Raw genomic sequence first — 17,520 nt, 5'->3', positions numbered from 1 at the left:
CCTGGCAGAGACTGCCTGATATTTTCCCTTTCAGTCTGACAACAGTGCTGGGAAGGAAAGACTCCACATTTTAACACAACAAACCTGTTCCTTAAGACAGCCACTTCCTTCTCTCTGAGATTTGGCTCAAGAATGCCATCTTTAAGACTTAAATTGGGGATATTTTTACAACTAGAACCTAGTAAAAAGCAGAAAACACATAGGAATGGTTCATATCCAAACTTGGTGTAAGCAGTTGTGCACACGAGAGTCTGGATGTAGCAAAGCTACAAAAGACATTTAATTTGGATATAAGAAATAATACAAGTTATATGTTAAACAAGTCAAAAACTAGTAAATTATTACAACCAAGCAAACCTAGGAAAAAGGTATTGAGACCTTAAACACCTAGCTGAAATTAACTGGTGAAAGCCAATATATTTACAAAATCACAGGAGCACACTTCACTCTGTGAAGCAGAAAATATAGCAATAGAATTCAACCAAGATCTTCATTGTTGTCACCTTCTCATTCTCTCTACCTAGTTGTCTGACAGCTACAGGCATTGAAAGCCAAACTGGCAGAAATAGCAAACTAATTTAGCATATACAGCTACTTTCTAAGCACATTCACTTTCACTTAGAATTGGCTCCAGCTTCTTGTGTCACCATATAACTTGTCTCAGCTCCCAAGAAATGCCATTTAGTTTGATAAGTAAGCCATAAAACTGCAAATGGGGCTGAACTAGAAGTCCTTATTAAAACTTTTTCAACACCATCCTGTTCACAGATGCTTTGTTTGCAAGGAAATGCCTGGTGCATCTTTTTTGCATCAGTTTAACCTTGAGTCTAAAATGCAGTGTTATGTTGCTCTATAAGTAGGACAACTTGGAATAAAAACTAGCATCTTTCTAAGGAAGATTTAAAACACTGAAAGTATCTGAAAGCATCTACTATAGAATCTAATATGCAGCATTTTTTGACATATTCCATCTCAGTGCTTTTGCTTCCTAAATTCACACAGTGATTTGTAAATTTTTTTTAACATAATGCTTTGGAAGGTGTGAAGGGAGTTCCTGTGTAGGCTTTAAAAAGGCTTAGATTCATTTTAACTGTAGTCATTGACCAAGGTGAATTTTGAATTAGGCTCTATTTATCAATGCCAAACTAAATCAGTATGAAAAAATAGATTAGAAAAAAACCAGTAGAAGCTATACAGTAACACGATTTGCTCTCCCCACACTTTGAAAGCTTTTCAGGTTTTTTACATAACTGCTGTGTAAAGACTTAATACTGCAAGCTTCCCTCTGTGAAGCTGTAAGAGCAAGACTTCTTGTAAGAAGTAAGCCACGAGTTTTTGTGAAGCTATGAAAAGATTTAAGTAGCTAGGCATGTTGAACAGTAGATAGACTTGGAAAAGTTTTCCTAAGGAGGTTATGAGTAGAGTTCATAACTGTGTGCCTTCAAATAATTTAAAGTATTAGAGCAAAAACTTGAAAATAATGGACAATGCACAGAAACCTATGCATGTATTTTTCTAAATTACTGTAAACGCTAGAGCCTGAAATGCCATAAAATTCCCAAGAATATGACTTTAATTCTATGATTTCCCTCATGGGAGAAGGGTTTAAATGGGGAGCTGTAAGCAAAGCAAGAAATCAGCTTTCCAAAGGCAATACTTCTACGGAAGAACTCCTTAAAAAGCAAAGTATTGATTAATTTTCTACTTTCTGAATAAAACTTGCTAACTTCATTAAATCTTGCTTTTGCTAGAATAAATCAGATTTGATATTCCTTTAATCAAATCTAGGACAAGTTGGGCTCAGCGTGAAACTGAGCAATGAAAACACAAGACAGATGAGGAGGTCAGAGGAGCACACTACACCCTCAGATCCTGCCAGAGTCTTGGGAGTTTTGTCACCCCATGTTCCAAGGACAAATGTAGGACTGGTAACTGCAAATGCCAAGTTTCCAACAAGCAAGTTTCTCTCCTCAAGCATCCCACGCTATAGCAGCAAGCAGCAAGTCAGGGAATATGCCTTATGATCCTGGAAGTAGGGTAACCACATGAAACAGGAGACCAGTGGGCAACCCACAGCAGAAGTCACTGCAACACTGTCTTCTTAACTGAGACAAGACTTTCTGGTTACAAAGAATACTATAACAAGAATAATGCAGAAAGGTGCTGAATGTCACTTTTCTTCACAGAAAGGATGGTTAGACACTGGAATGAACTGACCAGGAAGGTGGTGGAGTCACCATCCCTGGAAGCATTTAAGGAGAGACTGGACATGGCACTTAAATGCCATGGTCTAATTGACATGGTGTTAGGACATATGCTGGACTTGATCTCAGAGGTCTTTTCCAACCTGATTGATTCTGTGATTATTTCATTTACTATTCTGGTCTATTTTGACTTGCCAGACTGAAAAACAAGACAAGGCTTGATTTTCCTAAAAGCCTTTGAGTGGTGTGATCATTTGTACGATCACATTTTGGAGTGTTCCTCAGTTACCCAATCAGTATGCATAAGGCCTGTTTTAGAGGTACTAAACCAAATGTGCATGTGCAGAGATGCTCAGATATGTGCTCAGAAACATTACAGGCTTTCAACATTCCAAGATTCACAAAACTACCTTGAAAATCCTTCAACAAAGCCTGTAAAAATAACAGCGTAGAAAAAAACCACAATATTTTATAATGCGTGAATTATAATGGAGATCCAACTGAACTTTGCCCACTTGAAATTCAAAGTGATATAACCATAACTTATAATTAGCAATGGAAATATAGAAATAATGTATGCAAATACTGTAACATACTTAGCCATTTTGGAACTGCAATGAAATCAGGGAGTTGCCAGGTGTGATGTATTGCAATATAATAAGCTAAGGAATTTAACATTTAATAATCTTTGCAGTATACAGAAATAAAAAAGAATATAATACAGATCAGAGAGCTTATGTGTCCCTTTATATGCCTTTATTTTTTACATTATTTTTCTGTATAAAGAATTAAAATACCACAAATATCTAACTTAAGCTATTCTTCTCTTTTAACTTGAGCCCTTCCCACACACAAATATGTCTATTAAGAGCAGAGTAGTAGTTTATGTAGAGCTGGTACTCTTACAGAAAGGATGTGAACACAGGTGAAGCCCCAACTATCAATGTACTGGCATTCCAAAAATGCAAGATACAATATTTTATTAGTGGCCTTTATGTCCATTGCTGTTTTGCTTTGTCTTTTTCATTCCAGGCAAGGGAGTGGTGCAATGAGGATAAGCCCTTAGAAAATATGGATGCATTTGTGTATATAATTTCTTGTATACCTTTTTAAAAAAAATTAAATCTTCCTCACTTGTTTACCATGTCTCATCAGCTGTGAAATTGATATGAATATAAAGTGGCACTTTTAGCCACAAATGCCAGTGCATGGCTTTAAGTTTTCATGCCTGTTAGACTGTAGCTTGTTGAATTTAACACACCTTATGGCTCCTGTAAAAGGACTGGGGTTTTGGTAATGGAGATAGCTTTGTAGCTAGTATCTTCCAGCTGTAAAAACTGATCCAAATCTGGAGGATCAACAATGATGGTAAGGAAACAGTAGTTTTTTGTTGCATCTGTAATTGCACTGAGCTATCTGGAAGCACTTTATGGTACAGTTTATGATTTTGTAGCCAATTTCAAGGTAAATTCTACTGTCAAAATTGAATCAGAAACTCTGAACATTTAGCTATTACTGTTGTATAACAGGATTACGCCTTGCTCTTCATCCTATTTTCAGCCGCAAAGACTGAGCTTCTCTACCTAGAGGATTTTCTAGGTAACACACTAAGAAATTTCAGATATTCCACACTAATTCTCTACGTGGATAAGTACAATGCTTTCTCTGATACAGATTTCTCTGGATTCTTCACAATCAGTCCCCATAACTAGTGTTTCCTCATTTATTAAATATCTCTGCACACTTAGAGCCAGAGAAAAGGAATCAAGTTGTACACCAAGTTGAGAGGAACTATTCTGTAAAATCTGGCTTCGTCAGAAGATGCTGTAACCAAAGTGAAAGGACCTGCACTCAAATAATTAATGTGATGTAGTGACATATCTGCAATTTTCCACCCCAGTGTGCAGCAGCACACACAGAAAAGCCATGGTGGTCTATCAGTACTATGAAATCTCAGGAAAAGATGGCCTTCAGCATCCTAAACTCTCGATATCCAGTTCCTGGGAAAATGGGTATCTGCTCTTCTGGTTAGTCTTTTATAATCAGAAAAGTAGACGACAAGCTCAATAAAGTGAATTAGTAGATGAACTTTATTGCTATATTAAAGAGTAATGCTTTCATGATGGTTGCAGCAGCTTTTTCTAAGGAGGCCACATCATTAAATATTAAACATCTAATGAACCTGCCTAGCTGGATCTGCCTCGTTCTAGCTGGCACAGGAAGACACTGACCGTATTCATCCATAACATCAAGGCTGGGTGTAGCTCATGGATACTTTCATTATTTTGTTGATAATTTTTGCTCATGTTTTAGAAAATAAACGATTTTATTTCAGCTGCACTCATTATCATTCATGGAAATGAGCCGTTAAATACGCACAATTCTTTTTCACAGCATTTTTTTGTTTCCTTTTAGATGAACTGACTGCAGTTGCCAGCTCTACAATACAATTTGTCTCACCTGCATTTTCACAAAACCACTACTGAAAGATAAATACCTGCACTGAAAATGCAGTGATCTCCAGAAAAATGTACATTGGCATATATATCTGAGTCCAAATGGAGATTGTTTCTATAAAAAATGGGTTAAGATGGGGGGGGGTGATGTTAAGCAATTAATTGCAAGGTGGTTTTCCTTTTGATGATAATAAAGGAGGATGAATGACTTATTTCCTAGGTAAGTATGAGAAAGAACACAAAATACAGGTACAAATTTATCCTGACAAATTTTGCTTTGCCCTTTCCTGCCTCATTGCCATGATTTGCAATATATGGCTTTTATTGTTCAGAAATAATTAATCAATAAAATGATCTAGAGAAATGTAGCAGAAAAGTAGAAATAAAATTAAAATGCAAAGCTAAATTAGTTATCAATCATTAGCAATTTTATGCTATTTCTTGAAAATAAATGAAGTGTACAGGTACATATATAATTTTTCAGCACAAATATTTGTATTTAACACTGACAATAGCTCAGTGTTTCTGTGTACAATCTCAATACAAATCTTTTTTCAGCTCTTTTGTCTCTTGCTTGTACTTGAAGAAACTGGAGATGGAAGAAACATGAAGATATCTACAGCAAAGCACAACTGTTCCCAGTGGTACATTATATTCTTAACTGCTCTGTCCACCCAGTGTTAAATTATTTGTATGATGACAATTCCATAAATTCCTGGACACACGAGATGGAGGCATCAACATTTTTTGATGAATATTAAACACAACTATAAAATAACTTTGCATAAATATCTCATTATAAAAATATAATTTAAGTTTCCTTTCCGATCAAGCAATCGGAAAAAATTAATACAGATAAAAACTATTACATAAAAGAGTTGCAAATTAGTAAAACCATTTTTCATTTGTTCATATTTACAGTTTAAAATTTCAAGGAATAAATTAGTGGTCTAAATAGCTGAAACAATACAGTAAGAATATGTACTGTTCCAATGATAAACTCAACATACTTCAGTTATTTACTTAAGATGGTTAATAGTAATTATAGAAGTGATATTTTCTAGCTCTTGCTTAGCCATTCCATCGTCTGGTTTTTTACATATAAAGGGAGTATTTTTTTTACTCTAGATTCGATGATTAAAGATGCAAAACTGTTAAGGAAGTTATTATAGTAACTTAGAAGAAATAGAAATTTAAAGAGCATTTTTAAACCTTCACTATTGCAAGGAATGTTACCTATCCATCTGGCACATCTCTCTGAAGATCTGCAGTATAGAGAAAAGTAAGAGTCGAGCCAAAAGAATCATTTGCTCTAGTATATGTGCAAAATGCACCTAGATCAGGGAACTGGAGAGACAAAGTGCCAGAACCAGGGTAATGTAAGAACAAACACTAGGTGACCCTGAGAACTGGAATAATGGAAAATGAGAAAACTCAAAGAACAGAATCATGTGTTGAAAACTTGAAGCATTAAAACCAAAACAATCTATTGTAAATTTGGAAATCAGAGCTAGGAAGCATCTTAACGAAGGAATAAGGAAGGAAGGTCTGGGTATGCTAAAAGGGACAAGTGTTAAAATGTACGAAAAATACAGAAGTGTTATATGGAGGTTTATACACGGAAGAATATTACTGCTGCCTATAAAAACATGAGGTGAATAAGGAAAGGAAGGGAGAGAAGTACTTAAGCTGCAAGGCAGTAAGGCAATGCATCTTAAAAATGTTGGCATAAAACAGCCAGAAGTAAATCTAAGCCAGAAAGAAGAAGGTTCATAAACACTGCAGTATTTTGACCCAGAAATAGCTTTCTACACAGAGAAGCAAGGGGAATTTTCCAGAGTGCCTAAAGCAGGTCAAATTCTTTAGGAAAGGAACTGTGTGAATAGATGCTTTGGTAGTCACAGTCTGGACTTGGTGGTCAAATTGAAGATTGCACTCTTTTCCCTGGAACAGAAGCAAATCATGAGAAAGTGATGGGATTAGGTGACTGTTTTCTCTCTAGCAGAATACCAAAAGAAGCCAAGATAATGACTCTGTAATATGTGTATTTAATGCATAGTTTCCTCTCTTGGCTTATTAAAACAAAAATAGCATAAGTTGCTATTAACAAAATTTTTCACTGCTGCCCACTCCCAGGTTAAAACTAGATCCCTTTCTTCTTAAGTTGAACTAACACAAGCACAGAAGAATTTCAAAGTGATTTCTATCTGCAAAAGTTCATCTTTCTTTGATCTCCCCTCCTCCTCAAGTTCTTCATTTTCTGATGAGGCATGAAGGATGCTGAAGAACACATGTCTGAAATCTCAGAAGTGAACAGGGAGAAAGGCAACAGCTACCCAAGGTGCACCAGCCATCATAAGCTGGTGTGGCTTTGCAAGCAACATCCAAACAGTCATATTTAAAAATCATGCTCTCAATCAGTCCCAGAGGCCTCAGCAGTGTTCCTAGTCTCTTTCAGAGATGAATAAATCTGCACAGTATTGCTGGATGGTATAGTAAGTCACATGCTGTTGAAAAACTAACAATTTTGTTGTTAAAAAAACAGCATTTACATTGCCTGAAGCATTTCTCTTTAAGAATAAGAATCAGATCAGTTCTTTAAGTTTCTCAAGAACTTGTACCGACTGTAAACAATCTTGATGACACTTTTCTGTAGTAGACTGAGTTCATATCAACATCAAAAGCACAAGGTCCACTCACATCTTTCATATTTCAGAAAAGAAACATTTGAAGACTAAAAACTGGTCAGTGATTGTTGATTTCAAAGAACTCTTAAATGGCCTCTCAAGTGTACAGGGCTGCTAGTTAGAGCAAGAAATGTTCAGAATATTACTGCAGATTACATTAAAAAAATGGAGAGATGCTTAAATTTCCCAAGGAAGTCTACAGCACTTGAATGCTTTTGACATTGCTGAAACTTGTCCACTGTGAAATCCAAAACCTCAAACTGTCATAGTGATTTTTGTTTATCTAACTACACTGCTGTGTTTTTCCCAACTTTCATTTAAGTGTAATTACCAACGCTAAAACTGAATCAAGATGCCATATTTTTTAAAACTACTTACTAAATCTAAACCTTGAGCTTTGTTTTTGACACCTTCCACAATGACATACAACTGTGTGTCATAATGCTTTAGATAATTTCCAGAGAAAGAGGAGTGCAAGGTGTTTTATTCTCTATGGCTTTCCCTAATCCTTTAAGAGCCTGGTCTTCTGCTCATGCTGCAAGTTTTTTGAGGACTGCAGGTTATGAGTCAAAGATAGTTTGACCTTTCCTCTGTACCTGTTGGGATTGGGGTACTATCCCTAGTTGTTCCCCACCAGCTTTTCCCATTCCTGAGAGTATTTTTTAGGTGTATCCTGAAATAATTTATAGGCTGCTCCTGCCTTTTCTTCCCTTCCTCGACAGTTTTTACTAATCAGTTGTAAGTAGGGAGCTTGTAAGTCTGGTTTTCATAGTCTAACTTCTTCTGCTAGCCTAGTCTGGGTCAGAAAGATTTATTAATGTGTAAGACATCTTTCTAAAATCATTTTATAGCCTTGGTGCTATATTTCTTGCTTGACTATTGTACAGACATGGATCAAGAACAAAATTCTATTGGAAAATCAATAGCTGAAACAGTTTCTACATTTTTATATACAAAGGTGCCATTAATAACTAAATAATTAGACATGTAGAATATGTATGGTTACATTTAAATGTATAAAGAAAAGAAGAGTATGAATACTGAATAGGGTAAGTAACAACTTTGACATCAGCTTCAGGAATAACAAAGCATTCAGAAAGCAAATAAGAGAAACCATGTAATTTGTCTTGCCTATCCATAACTTCTTGTTGTCATGAACCCACCACTTCCATGTCAGAGACTCTGGCAGAAGCAATTAAACATGCACTCAGTTTTGTACAATGGATTGACCCAACTGTTGCATCACAGATATAAATGCATCTCATTTCTGTCATTACAGTTTAACAGCTTAATGACCTCTATAGGCAGAAACAACAGTTCCTTTCTTTTCATGCATGTTGTTCTATTTCTGTTTAGGTATCTTTGTATGCTTCTCCTGGTACATCTCCCACCCACGTTTACTGCTTTCTCTCAGGCCTCTATTTGCACACTTCCCCACCTTCCCCCCAGGATGTATTTCTAGCAGCTGGGTTCTCTCCTACACAGGTCATCTCTCATCCTGTGAAATAGCAAGCCGACCACATAGACATAAACGAGGGTACATTGAAATAAAAAAGCCACTTGCTATTAAAAAAAACCCCAGCACCTCCACCACAAACAAGCTGATTCTGATGCCTTTAATTTAATGGCCTATACCTTCACAGATAAACCAACACTAAAAGGCAGAGCTAATAGAGAAAAGTGGTTTTCATATTTAAGATATATTAATGCATCCGTTCAAGATTCTAATCTGATTTAAAATTCTTCACCATAATAGTGCTTACACAATCATTTAAGAGTAAGACACTATTCCAGAACACTGTAGAAACAAAACATATAAATGTGGACATTAAAATATGCTCCTCATTAAGCACATTTCCACAGTCTGACCCTTTTGGAAAAGCTTGACTATTTGTTCGTTAATTACTGAAAAGTGCATATTTTATAGTACTTCATATTCTTTAGACAGTAGTTAAATATTTGAGGACGATATAGATAAGCAGAGTTTAGAGTTTCCATCTGTTTCCCTCATTGTTAAAGATAAAGAAAACAGCAAAGTCTACCACAGGTGTGAACACACTGAATTCTTGTACAAACTTTTACACTGAAGTAGTAGTTTAGGAAATGCTTTTCTAACACATTTCATATGAGTAAAGTTTAAGCTATTTCCTTCTAATTCAGCATCTCATTTGGAAGATGTACATTCACCTCTGTCTCTGCTCACAGGTCACTCAAATTTTGGGAATGCAGTCCTCCAGCCACATAACCTCGCAGCACATCTGCTATACTTACATCCACCTTGATTATTTCCCTTCTGCCTTTGCAATTTTTTGACAACTTTACAAACCTGACCACTTTTTATCCTGCAGTTTCCCCACCACAAATTAACTACAAGGGGCAACTCCTGCTTTCTTAATAGGAATATTCATTTCAACATCAAATTTTGAATTCTTACCGTGGTCTGTAAGTTCAGACATGCAGAGTTCACTTGTCTCATTTCCACCTGGTTCATCGTGTCCTATGGACATGTAGTCACTTGTAACGACTGGCTGAGAATAAATGAGGTGTTTTGAAGTCTGTTCATCAGATTCCTTAGTCGAATGATGAAGCGGCATGGAGAAGCAGGTACAGTTAGAGCTTTGAGCAGGATCACAACACAATGGTTGACCTGACCTACACAATTGCTGGTACTTGTATTAGGCAAATACTAAAATAAAATCCTAACGTCTTTGTGAATGATCAGTAGTGACTCAGCCAAAAGCACAGACAGATTCAACTTTTTTTTTTCCAGACACAATGGGAAATAGAAACTAGAGTGCATTTGAAAGAAAAGGTAGAAGACAAAGCATATAACAAAACCTCATTACTTTTATGATGCTTTCACTGGCTATTTCCAAACTGACTCTGTTCTCTCTATGATAAGATATGGTGCTGGAATTGAACAGGTCCGTCTTCTGTTGCAGATGGCTTAAAAGCAAAGGACAGCTTACACTGGGAGTCAATCCAAGGCTCCATTCTTAGAAAAAAGCCAGTCGAAGATTTAATATTCTTAACCAAATGAAAAGAAACCACAGACATGACAAATTAAAGTCTTTAAAGGATTACAGTTCTAAACATCTTGAAAATTAATGCATTTTGAACTTTCATGTCAGACAGTCAGTGAGAACATTTCAGAGAGCAGATTGGGATTTAAGGATGACTTGAGAAAAGAAAATTGTGCAGTGAATAGAGAGCTTGTTGAACCATATCTGAATAACTGAGTGTACTTTCCCTCAGCACAGATCCACAGGTTCAGCTAAGCAGTCCAGACTTTGATACAATTCCTAATTATTAGTCTCAGAATAGGGCTGTGCTAAATAAAGCGCATGGGAAACAGAAAAATCTTGTACACTGAATGCACATGAACGAGGCCTCTGAAACAACAGTCCATACTTACATGTAGGACATTGACATTCGGCTGCTTAAAATTACGGGACCTGAATTCTTGCATTCTTTTGACATTTTCTTGATATTTTTCTTCTGCCAACTGTCTGTAAATACAGAATGCTTGTGTTTATCATGTATATCAGGGAGTGTACAAAGAGATCCTCTAAAAGCAGATGTGGAAAAGCAAATTCCATAATGAGATTCCCATGTTGTCAAACCTTCATGGCATCTACTCACAACATGGTTAGTTTTAGTGAACTCACAGAGAGATTTCAGACCTTATTTCCAAACACTATTATATTTTATTTTTACAACTTACATAATACAATTAAGAAATAGTAAATTATTAGTCCTGGTCTTTTCTATTTCTTCCAAAGATCTTAACTACTTTGGGCTTTATTCAAACATGTAGTGCAGGGACCGTTCAGCTGCAGACAGGCATGCAACATTTGTGTGCTGTGAACACTTCACCTGGGAGAGAATTGGTAACTGTGGCTTTTTCTATGGGACTGCTAAAGCTGGTGCTGCATTATGCAGTTCTTCTAAGTTTCCATTGCTATACTCCCTTCCCATCCATCTCTAAATTTGCACTGCTGAAAGTAGATCTGCAGTCTGAGAAGGTATCCCTTTTGCACTGTTACAATTATTTTCAGCCAGCCAGCAGACAATAATATAGAGTTCAGTGTAGATTCATTTTAAAGATTCATGACTGAGAACAAGGTTTGAAGATTAATGTGTTGCCTTTATATGAAAAAACAAATATATCCTTTTTTTTATGTTGGGGGAAAAAAACCCATGAAAATCTCAGCAGAAAACACTAAAATGCATGAAAGCAAAGAAAATGGAAAGGAAAACAGAACTATCCTTCAATTAGTATTATTTCCTGATCTCCATCCATTTAAGGAAAGTGAAAGCGACAGATTTCCTATTTATAAATTTCATATTACTACAAGAATTGGCCTACTATGTTATTGCCCACCATGCAGAAGAGGTGTTAAATTTAATACTTTTTATACAGTGGTTTCAATTCAAGGAGAGGCGTGTTTTTCCAAATGAAAATAAATTTTTTTAACAAATGCAATGCTAAGTGTCAGTCACACATAAATGCTCTTCAGACATATTTTCCAAAAGGACATGAAGACCTTTATCTCTTTGCTTCTAGCTTTTGGGTATCGGCATCATCAAGTAGTGCTAGGATGTGATTTTACAGACCACATTTGCTCAGCTGCAATTACTGTTACTTGCAGGTATATGTAGCTGCAGAGCTTCTGAGGCAATAAATTCCGGCTACAAGTCACCATGCAATATTTTTCTGTACTAGCACATCATTGCCTTATGGAATTGCTAACATACTTTGGTATGACAGGGTTAAGATGCCGATTATCATGATCAAAAACAATTATTTCCTCAACTACACTCTATAAATTTTGAGCAAACATTTGCTAATTTACATTGCACTTTGCAAAATGCTTTAGAAGAAAACATTTAAAATTGATTAAAAATTAATGTGGTGCTTTTCCAATTTTCATTTCTATCAAATAAATCTCTGAATATTTTTAGCTGGGAAAAACTCAAATGAGTCATCAAAACAGCATATTCTGCTTTTTATTTAGAAAAACCAAACAAACATGCATAGACACACAGCCCTCCAGCTGTTTCTCATATTCCATCAGAAACAGTACTTAATCTCCTCCTAAACCTCTTTGCTGGATTGTAACTAAATGTCCAACTTTCAGACTACATAATACTTGACATAACATGTCATTAAAAAAAGTCTCCTATTGCAACACATATGAAAATCTCTCATATACTTATTTAATCAGAAACACAGTGCTCAAAGTACCATTTCTGGGCTAATGTTCTGACTTTTTTTCTACATAAATAATTACTGTGATTTAACTCATCCAAAATCCTCATTCAGTTTGCATAACTGAAGACTCTTTGTACTATTATTTCTACCTTGACAGTTCTAACTCTCTCATTAGACTGTTGGATGGGGAAAATTGCATGGCTAGGGCACAACTTACTGCAACTTCTGTGCTTTCTCATCTGCAGCATGTAACTTCCTCAGCCGCATTCGTTCCCGCGGTGTCATTTTCTGTACTTCAGACAGTTCCTGCAGAGTTTGCAAATGAACTTTTCTCCGCCTGAAATTGAATGCATGCCAACCCATCTTCATATAAAAATGTAAATATTCAGTATTTTGATTTGATATTGAAACACAGTGACATTTCAAATGGAATAATTAGAAAATCACCGGAACTATGACTATATAAACAGACTTTAGTTTGGAAAGCAAATGCCTCTTAAATTGAAATATTTAAACTTAGACTTAGATTCATGAAGAAGGTGAATCATTTCAGGTGAGGAAGGAAGAAAGTAAACTCTTCTCCTTAAAAGAATAAATGTTGAAGCAGAGTGAAATATTTACCCTGGCGGGCTTCATTATTGGGCATATTCCAAGCACAAAGACAGTCTTTAAATAATAGCCACAGGAAGGAAAAAAAGGTATTCCTCATACATTTTACATTGATTGTCACGAGCTGTCTAGGATCAAAGAGAATATTAATGTGTCTTTAATGACAGATATAATTACCATGCTGTCCTCTTGAATTTCTGGTCCTGATCAATAATAACAATACACTGGTAAAATGGTTTCCAAAGACCATTTCTGAAAGCTGAGCATGAATTATTGACTTTTGTATTTCAGCTGTATTTATCAACAGAGGAGAGCAATATTAGTCCTTTATCAGAAAAAGGACACTAATCTCAGACTTTTATCTCACATCCTCAAACAATTACAAAAATTAAACCATAATTTGAAATGCCTTGGCAGTCATGTTTCACTTATACCAATATATGTTCATTATACCATGTATTTATGATACCAAGTATTAATTTCAAATTACTATTTTTGCTCTTAGGAGATAAAAATTCACTGCTGCTCATCTAGGTTTGTAACCATACAAATTGTAACACTCCTTCTGGACTATCATTTTGAAATCAGGATTTTAATAAATGTGCAGAAAAGATTTCATTATGCTTTTCAAACAGTGCAAAGATAAGAATATTAGTGTAAAATATGAAAGATTAAGGGCAAAGACAAGAAGAGTTAATTATTCATAAGAATGGAACTAACACTTCAAGTATGAATAATGTAGACATATTTCTTGTCCCCTGCAAAAAACCTCTAATTTAAATTATAAGAATCTCTTGGGGGGAAAAAAGTAATTTTTCATTCAAGTTGAAACTGAACTTGTACAGCTTTATACTTACTTAAATATTTAAAATTTATGACTTGCATGGGACTGGAATAAAGTAAGTCATCAGAGGCCTTTACTAGAAGAAACTAGACTCAACCATACACGGCAAAAAGAATTCTTGGTGAGAAAAAAAGTAATCATAAATATAAAGTAATAATGGTTGAGGAGGACACCATAGCAAGCAACCCTTTCTCCACTCACTGGGACTAGAGTATTGCTTCACTACAGGAGATGTGGGGAAATCACTCTGTTTAAACTTTTCCCGTCCTCTTTTCTGCTCTCTATCATTTTTCAGGTATTTTTAGTTCATTTTACCTACCTCTTTAGATCTGGGATTGTAGAAATTATTTGACATCTTGCTTACCAGCAGCAATACAGACATAAGTACAATGAAAGCTATGATAAGATTATGACTTTGTGCATATTCCAAACACTTAGGCAAAAATAATCTGACTGCAGCACATGTGAAAATAACTTCGAGCAAAGTTTCTCCTAGGAATTTTTTTGTCAAATTGATGCCCTGAATTTCAAAACCTCAGGGTAAATTTCCACCCTCAAACAAAACAAGTTGCTATTCATTGCTCCACAATTTATAGGAACTCTGGACCTCTGCACAGAAGCAACTGGCTTTTAACAAAAATATAACAACATGATGTTTGTAGTTAGAATTTGTGCTTCATCTTAGAGACTAGAGACTTGGTTTTGAACAAGTATAGTTACAGATTCTGGGATATACATGAATGTCCTCCCCATATACTAGCTCAGTTAATAAAAAATATCCATTTGGAAGGTGATGAGCCTCATATATTCAAATTAATGCCAATGGATCAGGTATAGAACATAGTATAAATTACAAATACTAAAAAGTGGTTTTATCAGTCTGTTCCAGAAGCATGGGGATATTTGACATCTGGGTATAGAATCTGCAGTAACAATACTGCTTCCTCAGAGCACATATAGTCTTTTTGGTGCATACAGATAATCTGAAACCTTATTCCCACAAGATAAAGGCATGGATTAAAAGTTTCTTGAAGATTCTCATACTCTATTTTTCAATATGCACTAAATATTCAACATAATTCAGACAGAGCTGGCATAATATTTGGGCAAGATTTCAGTGCCCCAAAACTATTCAAAGTATATCTCTAAGGAACATCTCTGCAGTTAACTATACTAAATTTGAAAAGGGAGGAATCGACTTGAATATAGCAGCCATGGAGAAAAGACATGTCTAATGTTTCCAGACAATTGAATATCTACTTGTCTGACTCTTGTATTTCCAGGATACTAATAAATGGTCATTTCTAGCAGATGCATCATGCAGAATAGTAATGCCAAAAACTTGACAGGATTCTCAGCTAGCTCCTGCTATTACTTATTAGATAGTTCTTACTAGGCAATACAAGTATCATTTATTCTTGAGTTTTACATCCATGGTTGCAAAGTTCAACAACCTTTATATCCTAAAGGTGCCTATTCATACCAAGATGGAGAACTTTGGTCTCACAAGCTTCTGATTTTGAACATGCTACTAACAGAGCAGAACTCTGCACAGAAAACTCCAGGACAGGAAGCAAAGGGGAGGACCAGCTGCCAATGAAACTACAGAGATAATTTACAAAGGCAAAATTAAATTTCCCCATGCTGACATTTGCTTTAAATATTGCAGCATTGTAATTCAATGCAATTAAATAATTTAATCTATATTCAGTGTCTAAGAGATCATGTCTGAAGACACTACTGATATAAGAGCCAAAAAACTTTGCTAGACTTAATTTCTCACTGCAGTTACAGAAGAAATATAATTGTATCCTAAGATGTATTAGATGAATGTAAGTTCAAGTGTATATGCTCTTAGTTTGGTGTCATTTAGGAAACATAGCTTTCACATTCAAGTATTAGTAGGTATACAAACAGCAGCACTATAAATGATCATGACATAACTAAATTGACAACTTAAACCTTCAAAATCTAAAGACAGAGGTCATAATTTATATGCCAGTTGGTACTAAATTAACATAAGCACATACTACAGATGCGTGTGCAATTTACACAGTAATATAATAAAAATGTTTGATCTGCAAATCCTCTTTTTCTCCCTAAATCTTATTTATGCATCTTATTAATGTGGTTGCTCTTCTGTATTTCTGGGGTATGGGTCCCTCTAAATATAAAACACTATGAGATCAGCACAAGTGTTAATTATATTATCTGGCAACACTGTAATTTCATATACTGCTGTCCATAAAAAAATACTTACACGGCACCAAAAATGGGAGCATTTTCTTTCTGCAAGTTAAGTGCCTTGTCTTTCATAGTCATGTTTGTGAACTTGTACTGTCTTTTCTGCAAGGAAATAAAATATAAGTGGTATCAACACTAGGTGCTAGAGTTATCCAGATTTTCAGCTATGACTCAATACAGTTCTAAAGTAAAAACTGAATGAGCAGTTTCCTTCCCCACCTTCTTCAAAAGCCAAATATACCGAAGCAGGGGCCAAAAGAGCACGATGTATTGGTTTTCTTTAAAATTATGACTAACCAGAACAGTTTAGGGATATATGTGCCCAGGTCCAAATGATCTGCATTTGTTTTGCATAAATATCTGTTTTCCTTATTGCTCATAACATTTAAGAGGGAACACATTCAGCATGTGAAGTGACAAGGGCTTCATTTCCCATTGCCTTGCTCCCTCAGTCATGTTTGTAATATAGCTCTGAAAGTCCCCTTGATTAATGTTCCCATAAACTGCTATCTAATTATTTTTTTCTCAACATGCTTTTTCTGCCTCCATTCTGGTTTTGCACAATACATGGTCAAATGATAAGTGTACAGCTACCACTTTTCCTTATATACCTTTAGTTGTTCATCAATATAAGGGATTCTTAGGAGCTCTGCTGCTGTTGGTCTCAATGAAGGATCCTTACTTAACATGCTGAAACATTAAAAACCAAAAGTAATCATTAAGTGATTTTCCAAACTAACTGAAAAACCTGCTAAGCAAGAAAATAATCTACCTGCGTAGCACAGCATTCAGCTTGCTTGAGTAAGTATCCGGAAGAGAAGGTGTGTCACCTTCCACAATTTTTAACACGACAGACAAAAAATTCTGTCCTGTAAATGCATGGTTCATACAGCACATTTCATACAAAATGCATCCCAGAGACCTATAAGTATAAAGAAGCAGAAACAGTAAAAACAGCATTTTTGAAAGTAGCATGCCTAGTCACATTGCAGCAAGTAAAACCACAGCTGTATGCCCTCTTCTCCCAGGAAGGATATTTCCTTATGGCATCCTCTTCTCCCAGGAAGGATATTTCCTTATCATGGCATCCTTTTAATCTAAAATACTTTCATTCAGGTCACAAATTAATGACTTTATAAACAGAATAAATCATCATTCTAATTCCATAAGTGCATGCACAAACTTAGATTACACAAATACACATAGAATCCTAGAATTTAAGGGTTGGAATGGATTTTACAGATCGTCTAGTCCCAACCAA

At 35.6% G+C, this 17,520-nt stretch overlaps 1 protein-coding gene across 1 annotated transcript in view; it reads right to left on the bottom strand.

Annotated features, from left to right (window-relative positions):
• Positions 1-17,520, bottom strand: part of NEK11 (NIMA-related kinase 11) — a 58,736-nt gene that overhangs the window by 9,432 nt on the left and 31,784 nt on the right. Inside the window, exons 6-11 of the mRNA XM_009078761.1 lie at positions 17,032-17,181; positions 16,871-16,949; positions 16,276-16,361; positions 12,780-12,899; positions 10,763-10,856; positions 9,782-9,917 (exon numbers count right to left, since the gene is read on the bottom strand). Coding sequence (XP_009077009.1) covers positions 9,782-9,917; positions 10,763-10,856; positions 12,780-12,899; positions 16,276-16,361; positions 16,871-16,949; positions 17,032-17,181 — 665 coding nt within the window. The remainder of the gene's footprint in view (positions 1-9,781; positions 9,918-10,762; positions 10,857-12,779; positions 12,900-16,275; positions 16,362-16,870; positions 16,950-17,031; positions 17,182-17,520) is intronic.

Source organism: Acanthisitta chloris, unplaced genomic scaffold (genome assembly GCF_000695815.1).
Source record: "Acanthisitta chloris isolate BGI_N310 unplaced genomic scaffold, ASM69581v1 scaffold5177, whole genome shotgun sequence".
Lineage (NCBI taxonomy): Eukaryota > Metazoa > Chordata > Aves > Passeriformes > Acanthisittidae > Acanthisitta > Acanthisitta chloris.
The sequence above is the reverse complement of the archived record's forward strand: the minus strand, read 5'-3'. Positions and strand labels throughout refer to the sequence as shown.